The sequence below is a fragment of the Alligator sinensis genome, unplaced genomic scaffold (assembly GCF_000455745.1).
Source record: "Alligator sinensis unplaced genomic scaffold, ASM45574v1 scaffold76_1, whole genome shotgun sequence".
In the NCBI taxonomy this organism is placed as follows: Eukaryota; Metazoa; Chordata; order Crocodylia; family Alligatoridae; genus Alligator; species Alligator sinensis.
Genome location: NW_005841865.1, coordinates 1,380,529 through 1,390,287, shown reverse-complemented (window position 1 = coordinate 1,390,287; position 9,759 = coordinate 1,380,529). Strand labels below are relative to the sequence as shown.

Below are 9,759 nucleotides of genomic sequence, written 5' to 3'. Positions count from 1 at the left end.
CACATGGAGGGGCGGCCCAGCCTGATGGTGCATGGACCAGGAGCTGCACACCATTGGGCCAGGTGGGAAGCTGCACATGGATGCACGGAGTTGCACGCACCATCCGGCTGGGCGGGCTTCCTGCTGGAGTGCTGGAAGCCCCATGTGGAGGCACGGAGCCTGCCCAACCCAATGGTGCATGGCTCCCAGTCCACGAACCATCGGGCCAGGGCAGCCAGCTCTGTGTGTCCACATACGGCTTCCTGCACTCCAGTGGGAAGCTGCCCATGGAGGCACGGAGCCTGCCTGGCCCAATGGCGCACAGCTCCCACCTGCAGTGCCACGAGCCTCACGTGTGGGCACAGACCCAGCCCAGTCTGGTCTCAAGGTGTGTGCCAATGGGCTGGGCTGGCTCCGTGCCAGCATGCGCAGGTCCTGGGACTCAGTCACAGGTGCAAGCCACTGGGGGCTCTGCCTGCTGCAGCCATGAGTGCTCCAAGTGCCCACTGCCTGCTGCCACTAAGCCGCCAACAGTGGAGGCTATGCACCACAAACCCCACACCTGCCCACAAATCCCATACACATACCCACACTCCTCATACCCCTTCACAGCTCTGCCACAAACCCTACACCCACCCACAAACACCACACACGCACACCCGACACACACCCCCAATCATACAAAGTACATGCATATATTTCTAAAGAAGGTCCAAATAGTGTTATATTTAGTTTAATTTGTAAAACAAAATTAAAAGTAATTAATGTTGCATAATTTTGAATTTTCCTGTGCATAATTCCTTGGGGTGTACAGAGTGGACTCAGCAGAAGCTCTGATTTTCCATGATGAAAAACCCAAAATCAAATGCCAAAATATATATTTAGAATGTATTTTATTACAGTGATTGAGGTAGTCTTCCAAATCACTCTAAAACTGTAAATATATCAATAAAACATTGTGTTCAACTGATGCCTGTATATATAGTGGCCTTTCATTTTAACCACGGATTAGGGGGCTTTAATCAGAGAATTTGCAATTTTTTTATGAGAGAAAACCAGGATCCCTGATTATTAAATGGCAAGGTTCCTTATGGGGAAACTTGAGGGTACACTAAGAGAGGCCTCTGGTAATGTAAAGTTTCAGGGACATATCAGTAGATAAGTCCTTCCTAGCATACAAAGAGGCACCACTTACCACCTTCTCCTTGGAGCGCAGCACACCCAGCTTCCCAAAGCGCACATGGAAAGGCGAACACTGGAAAGAGCCATCTGGCTGCCTCACCACAATAATGTCAATGCATCCCGTCAGGGTGGCTGGGTTCAGGCCCTTGTACAGCTCCTTCACGGTGACAAACACCGTCTCCGCCAGGTGCCCCACATAGTTCATGGTCTGAGACTGCAACCAAGGGAGGCAGGGAGAGACTTGAATGACTAGCAGGAACACTCTTCATACACACAGTAACATGTAAAGGGGCAGCTGGGAAGTCATCTTACACATCACCACCATGAAGATGCCCACCCCTCGTTGGGCAGGTGACCTTAATAATAATTTGAAGCAGAGAGGCTGAGGGCCCTGCTTAAGGTCCTAGAACAAGCCTGACAGAGGCAAGAACAGAATCCAGAGCCCAATCACCACCTGCTTCCTCTTCAACACAGGCTGCTCAGCCCAGAGAGGTGTTTCCAAAGGGAACATGCCATCCTAATTTGTAAGACAGATGCCCTTTGACAGAGTCTTTGACATTAGAATAAGCTGTCCACCTCCTTCTTTACCCTACACCTTCAAAATGTTTCCTGCTGTTGGGGCTCTACTTGCCATCAGAGTCTGCTAGTGGCCAGCACAGACTGTGGAGGGGAACAGGACACACAGGTGAATAAAGTGCTCTGCAATAAGATAAAGGGAAAAATAGCAAACCCCAAATGCGATAAAATTTTCCTCCACTTTGGTTAGGAGCTGTGGCCTGCATCTGGCTCTAGACAGTAACAAACTGGCACACCAGACTAGCTGAACTGCAGACAGAAGGTGCAGGGGGCAACCGCAGAATTCAAGGAGCCAACACATGCTCAGCAGTCTACAGTTGACATATGCCACCACCCCTGTCCTCAGTGACAACAAATGGCATTTTGTGTACCTTAACTCTGTAATTAAGCCATTAGTCACCACAAACAGCAAGATCTTGTAAGCCAACATGCTTTCGTGGATGGATCTTTGCCCTGCTTGCATCACTGTCCTTAACAGGCCATTGGATGAAAAGCATAAGAAGATTTAAAAGAGCACTGAAACAAAATCACTGAAACAAATCTCTGCATTTAACACTTCCTTCATTTAAGACCCCTCTCTGCTTTTTTGGAAGTGTTTCCCTGCAAATACACATCGCTGAAGCACAACTGGCCAGCTGAAATTGCCACTCAAGCAGTAGTTGTTAGCACATGCCCAATGAAGTGACAGCTGTTGCCTTTCATTGTCATCATCCAATCCCCTTGGGGAAATTTACCTACAAAGCAATGGTCCTGAAATCAAAGGGCATTCAAAGAGTGCTAATTTCTTGGCACTGAAGCCATGCTGAGGACTCACAGACAGACAGCTCTGGAATGTCCTTTCCATTAGGCACTAATGCACTGTGAGATCCCGCATCTTCTGTTTTCCATTAGCAATGACATTTGGGAGGAAACCCAGAGCAATCCACAATCTTCACCCCCCTAGTTCACATGTTCCAGCCACTCAGTCCTTAAAATGAAATTAATCTTCCCTTAGCTACACACAGTACAGTGCAAAGCACAGGATGTTGCAGACACCTGAGATACACACAGCATGCTCTGTGGATTGGTACTGCTGGCTCTTTGCACAGGTGCAAATGTGACACACGAAGTGCTGAGGTTCCTAACAACCTGACCTGCTTTACACAAAGTCCCCTATCACGAGCCAGTACTCTGCAGAAGGAAGTGCAAGTCGTGCCACTGAAACCAGTCTCCTTTTGGCTAACACATGGAGTCCAGCAGAAGAATTAATACTAAGCAAGGCCAGGCATGTATCCTGGTCTCCATTTTGAAGAGTAGTAAGCAATGGACTCATACCTAAAGAACTGGGGAGAAAGGGAGTCTAAGCTGTTCTCCCATATCATCCTCAGCTCCTAGAGATCTGTACACACTCTCCCAGGGGCCACTACTTAAGGATCTGTGCAAAAACCTATGAGAGAGTTGCCTGGAGACAAAGCAGCTCACCAGGTAGTACAACCCAAAGGTATATTAAGGGCAAAACCAAAAGCAAGGCAGCATTGAGGTACACATGGGTACATGGCAGCATTGAGGTCAGCACCAGCATTCTCTCCCCACTTCATTTCTCTAACTTAGGCCCACCCACAAACAAGAAATCAAGGCCACAGCCACCATCCACAGGTTGTGCACAGGGCTGGTGATGGAGGCAACATATCTTTGTATAATAATAATAATAATAATAATAATATGAGAACAGTAGTCGCTCCTGACAGATACAGTTCCTAGAACTATGACCTTGTGGTGTCTCCAACAGGGTCGCTCTCAGCTTCCCCATTTTCCCCGTTCTCAGCTGTTGCAAAGAGAGAGGTTGGGATCTGTAGGGCTGGTGTCCAGCTTGTCAACCAAGCCCAGAGAACAACTGGAAGAAAGGAGGTTGGTATGCACCAAGAATGGGACCAGACAGAAATGCACTGAAAACAAAAGGATGGCAGAGAGGTTAAGTATCGTGTCTTGCCTAAAGTAACTCTACGCCAGTGACAGAACCTGAAAGGGAACCTGGACCTCTACTTTAACCACTACACCAACCTACACTTATGCTTTCAAGTACCACCTGCTGGCGCACACAGGATTGACAAGTGCTTCTGTTTCTATTCCAGTTTAGCAAATTTAGAGGGAAGTGCTCTCTCTAGTGCTCTGTGGGACATCCACATTCAAATCCCACTTCCTCTCCTAGTGGGCAAGGAGAACCATCCTGCTGTAATGGTGACAGCATGATGGGCTGCACAATAGACCTCACACTCTCCCACATCAACCCCGACAGCCAGTCCAAAGCACAGCAAGCCAGGCTCCACATGGGGAGCCACCATAAGGGGAGAAATCAAGATCATGCTGCCATGCAGGCCCCAGGCCCCATCCCCACATCACTTCTGTTCCAACAGGGCAGGCTCCTGGGAGTTTGCATCATGGAGGCAGAGCTAGAATGGAGCTTATAAAGCTACGGATGAGCTCTCTAAAGCTACCTCTCACTTCCACATCCTGTCAGCCAATGCAACACAGCACAGCGGCTCCCAGCAGAAACCTGGGACAGCAGAAACCCAATGTAGCCTGGAGAGACCCATTCCTTACCCAGATGGAAGCAGACAGACAGACACCATCAGATGCACCTTCTTCTCTGGGACAAAACTGGCCTCTCCTGTACTCTTTGCCTGGGCTTACATCCTTCCTGTTCCCAGACATCCCTCAAGTCCTTCTGGCAGGAACGTCCACATCACACTCCACAATCCCACCCCCATGTTCCCCCTCCTCTCCCTACCCTTAAGGTACAAAAAAACCCCTCCCAGATGCTTTGTTTTGCTGCTGTGCAGGCCAAGGCTAAAGCAGATTCCCAGAGAAAATGCCCTGGCGGTGTCCAGAAGCTTCAGTGCCGCCGTCAGCTCTGTTCTGTGCTTGCTGTGCTGAGCTGGGACAGGGTCATGGGACTGTCCCCTCACTACAGGAACCTGCTGAGCCCAGCTCTCTTCAGTGCTATTGAGCTGGCAGCAGTGCAGACAGTCCTACAGCCAGCGTGCGGGAGCACCACAGCTCGCCTCTGCATCCTCTGCTTTCAGCACAGCCGGCTGCTTTGGGCATGGGACCCAGTAAATGCACACGTGTGCAAGAAATATGTGGTCAGGACCACACTGAACTGCTGGCCTGGGCTCTCACTACAATGCTGGGGCTCCCAGGTTGCCCTCAAGACCCATGGGTGTTGTTCACAACCACAGGAGTTTTGCTTCCCACATTGCCTCAGGCTGAGAGAGGCATACACCGCAGACCGTGGCAAAAAACCTGCTGCCGGCACACTTTGTGGACCACCGTTGTGGAAGAACCTTATATTGATTTGGAGCTGCAGAAGACATGCGATTGCTTCAGGATTATCCGCTTCCTTTGGTCGCAAAGATCGGCGACCACAGTCTGTCAGGCCCTGGGAGGAATCTTGATAGGAAACGCAGGGTTGAGCCATGCCTGCTGCTGCTGGGGCCCTGCTGAGTGAAGCTCTCCCGGCAGCCTACAACTGCTGCAGCCCAGCCAGGATCCTGCAGACAGAGCCAGGAGTGCGAGTCTCTTAGAGTTTTCCTTCCAAAAGGACCTGGTCTCTTATATCGCCCATGACCGCTACCTCTGCGGATGTTAGCATACCATATCTCTGCGGATGTCAGCAGGCAGAGACACCCCCCGCACTTAAGAAAATGATCTCGACCCTTGAGCATTTGGAGTCGTCATGCCAGTTCTAGCGCCCATGACCTGCCGGGCTTGTTGGCCTTGCAGAAGGGCAAAGCCAGGGGGCTTGGCGTACCCTGCAGACTGCGCTGTGGGCTGCCATCTGCCCAGCCCTTTCTGAGGCACGGGAGAGGGCTGCCCCCCTCCACACACCCCAAGCTTCACTCTTGGGGGCTTGTCCTTCTCCTCTGCTGAAAGAGAAGCAATACAAACCTCCAGCTCTGCGCAGAAGGCCCAACCGTAGCAAGCCCTACCAGAGGGCTGCCCTGGCTGCTACTTCCTGCTCCCCCGGGGGAGTGTGGTGGGAGGCCTGGAAGCAGGCGCCAGGCCCAGCACCAGCACATACTGCCACCCTGTCTGCAATGCCGAGGGCTCCCCCCAGCCCATCCACAGTGTTTGTGACTAAAGGTGCTAGATGAGAACTCAGGAGATCTGGATTTGTTTCCTGGCTCTGCCATCCTCCCTGTATGAGCTGAAGCAAAATCATTTTCGCTGCACTTCAGCTTCCCATATATGAGAGGGCAGAGGCAATTCCCCTGCTCCTCTTCTACTCTGCCTGGTTGATTTAAACCATGCTCTGGCCAAGATTTCTGCTTCAAAACACTCACAAAGAGATGGTGACAAAAACTCACTCATTTTGCAGACGGGGAAATTTGGACAAGTCTCAGTGCCTGTAACAACAGACACAGAGGAAAGGAAAACAAAGTTAGAATATCTGGGATCTGTTCCCAGCACCACTTGCCAATGCTGAAAGAGAACGACCTCCTTATGTTACTCAGTGCTGCTGCAGCAGTATTATGATATGCATGATGCAGGAGGTGAAGGATGATAAATTAAAGCACCAACCTCGCAGTTCAGAACCCCGAGTAGGTACATTTCTGCTCGGTCACTTACTTCCCCAGTGATCTTGGCCAAGTCATTTAACCCCATTTTGACAAGGCACTTCCACACTGCACAAAAGCACTACAGAGAACTCAAAGATCACAGCGATGAAAGCCACAAGCAGTACCTAGGAAAGAGTACAGTGCCCAACAGAGCAGGATTTTTTAGAGTAGTTAGTTATTTTGGGGGAAGGTCTCCATCTCAAAGCCATTTAGACATCAAGTTTTTAGAAACAGCAGCCAGCTTGAGACAATCAAGGCACCTGAATAGGGTCAACCTGGATACCATTAAAAAAAGTCACTTGCCACTAGAAAGTCTTAGCCTAAGTCATAAGGCTGACTGGCCACAGGTACAAAGAGGAAGCAGTACAGTTCAATAGAGTGACACGAAGTCTCCACTTGGATTAGAATAGTTCTAATGGTTGAAAAACGTTTCAGCAGTTTGATTTTCAACTAGTTTTTTTGTCTTCAGTGTCTATTTTCTCCTGAGAGCCTTGATTTTTCTTGAAGGCCAAAATATTGCAGCTCAGGGAACTTTTAGTCTGGTAGCAAGAAGCCACAGTTCCCCTCTCCACACCCACTCTCCTCGGCCGACACTACATCTCCCATGATACCCTCTTGGAGAGGAGCAGAAGTATCAACCCTGATGCATCTTGGGAGATTGAGCCAAACTTACTAAAGAATGGGAGCTGTAGTTTGCGTTAAGCTCCTGTGAGGCAAAGTGATGCCTTTTCCAAACCAAAATGTTTTTCTTCCCCACCAGAGGATGTCAGATTTGCAAATTTTAAAAACAAACAAACAACCTCTCAAACGTTTGCCAGCTTTCATCATCATTAGCAATCCCTCGCAGTCAAGGATGTTTGTCTTCCACGATTGCTTTCTCTTGCCCTCCTCTTAAGCGTACGTCTTGACTGAGCCGGGAGAATAAAACTTGCTTTGGGCGTCTGTGGAGTCAGACACCTGGATGATGTAGCCGGCACAACGAAGTTGATACTGAATGATCAATCGCCTCATTGCTCGTGCTGTTTGCTTGCGAGAAGACGCTAACATTGGTGTGTCTGTCTTCCCACTGGATTTGAAGAGTCTTCTGCAGGCAGCATTGATGGGTACTTCTCCAGCAACTTGAGGTGTTGCCTGTAAGCTGTCCATGTCTGAGCTCTGGGCCAGCTCTAGTCATCCGTGGATGGACCGTGTTGCCTGGCTGACTTCTCAGACGGCTTTTCAAGAAAGGGAAGAATCTATATGCTACTAAATGTCCTGGGTAAATGGGAAAGTACATGGTGAAGTGAAATTGAGAAGATGTTGCAGGAGTGTGGGCAGTGTGAGAAGCAGAGCTAAGCTGGGTATTGGCAAAGGAGACAAAATGAGAGCATGAGCTCAGATATAGCAACACAGGCCTTCCATAGCAAGTTTTCCTTCTCACAGTACCCATGTAGACATGGGCTGATTAAGGAGAGAAGCTTGGGTGGAGTGAGCTGGTGTTTGGCAGAGGCATTAAATTGGATTAAGGAAAGAATACAGAGCTCCAGAAATGGAGGTGTTCCCAGTTATCAAAGCAGAGGATAACTAAGAGCTTGGTATTAATATAAAGGAACAAAAGGACTCTGGAAATGCAGATCTGGCAATGCAGCTAATGGACAGTGTGCTAGGCCGGGACTCGGAGGCCAGAGTGCTATTCCTGTCTCTGCCACTGAGGTTCTATATGACCTTGAGCAAATCACTTAATCCCCCCCTTCCCTTCTTTCATCCCCTATTTGCTTGGTAAACTCTTCAAGGCAATGAGGTATTATCTGACTAATATTTTTAATTTCTTTACTCCCAAGGGCTATAAGTGCAGCCTGCATAGTTGCCAATAATTCAGCCGTTAAAGGGCTAACTAGCATTTACAGACAAACCAGGACAGTAGGTGATTTTAAATAATCCAACATACATGCAAGCAGAACACTGAGTCTAAGTAACTGCAGAAGGCACTTGCCCCATGTGCCAGTATCAGTTCATCTCACTGGGCAGAGAGACAGCCCTCAAGGGACCTCCAAGGAGAACTCTTCCTTGAAACCTCTCTCCATAATGAGCTTGTCCTGACTACCCCTGGCTTTGGAATCATGTTTTAAAGCCCCAAGGCTGAGGCTCAGCCTGATCAAGGGGCTTGGAGCTGCCCACTATGGAGTAGAGAGAGCTGTCGGTCACAGTTATCTCTGCATACAGCACGTAGCATCACATGCCGCTTGGAGACCAGTCATTCTCCACAATCTGGACAGTTGCAAGCTAGTGGCATTTCCCCCTGCTCTGTGCTAGGTTAGCCCCTCTGACCTCTGTGTGAGCTTTGTATCAAAATTAAGTCAACTGGAAGGTGGGGAGGAAGGGGCAACAAAAAGTTATCTTGTTGGTCTCTCCTCAAAATCCTCAGGCCTGCCCTGGGCATAGTAACCCCATAATTGTGATCAGGAATCAGTTACTGGTACCTTGGAAAGACACAGTGATGATAAGCAATTGTTTCAGCTCTACCCAGAAAATGCCAGGCCAAACTCAGCTGATAGGCATGTGACATGGCAAAAGGGAAGCAGTCAGAATTGGTGACCTGTATCTCCATCTCCAACTCCCAAAACTAAAGACAACTCTTTAAAAATTAGAGTCTGGGTGAAAACTCCCCTTTCTGAAAACCACAAGAGAGAGAAAAGTCACATGATGGTTTAGCAACATTAACTTTGAGTAACACATCTCCCTGGTTAGAAGGGTCTCAAGAAAAGCCAGCTAATTTGCTAGAAGACCACCAGGTTAATACAGTTGTCTTCCATAACTGCCCAATAGATACACAGGGAACTGACTGAGAAAACAAGAAGACAGAGACCAAAATCACCCCTCTGATATCAGTGAAGCATGAAATCATGCTTAGCCTCAGTGCCTCTCTCTTATGAAGGCAACTTCCCCAGAGCCATTTTGTGCACCTAATACAGAAGATATACCCCCTTCAAATGCCCTTCCTTCAGCCCACAAAAGATTCACCTCTTCCTCCCATCCCAAAGAGAGCCAACCCAAGCACAGCCATGAAACCCAAATTTCACATACTCACATATGTGCAGCAAATCACACTAGACAGACTTTCATTTGATCACCTGACACTTATCCCCATTACCTGGGCAGGTGTTCCTGGACTTTGAAACAAGCAAAATCTTAAAATCCCAACTGACTGCTATCTACAAACTGGCATTTTCACTTTCAGTTCCACCTCTGTACCTGGCACTTCCTGGTTCTTACCTGAGTAAGGGGAGGGGCCTGCATTGTGACACTATCGGGTCGTCCTTGATCTGCCTTACAGTAAGCCTATCAGGGCTTTAGGAGCACCTGAGGGAGGATCTCATTGAGCTAGGCAGCTGACACCAAAAGTGAGTGATAGCAATGGTGCGTGGCTTCAGTCAAGCCTCTTTCC

The 9,759-nt window shown here is 48.8% G+C and overlaps 1 protein-coding gene across 7 annotated transcripts in view; it reads right to left on the bottom strand.

The window, feature by feature from the left end:
- Positions 1-9,759, bottom strand: part of LPIN3 (lipin 3) — a 41,804-nt gene that overhangs the window by 17,474 nt on the left and 14,571 nt on the right. For 5 of the 7 annotated variants that reach the window (XR_003091691.1, XM_006016655.3, XM_006016656.3 and 2 more), the window contains exon 2: positions 1,175-1,375. Coding sequence is in view for 6 of the 7 variants with exons in the window: in XM_025191245.1 (XP_025047030.1) it covers positions 1,175-1,375 (201 nt within the window). In the remaining variant the exon portion in view is untranslated. Of the gene's footprint in view, positions 1-1,174; positions 1,376-9,402; positions 9,751-9,759 lie in introns of those variants that run through there. The other 2 variants (XM_025191254.1, XM_025191261.1) reach the window with 2 other exon arrangements.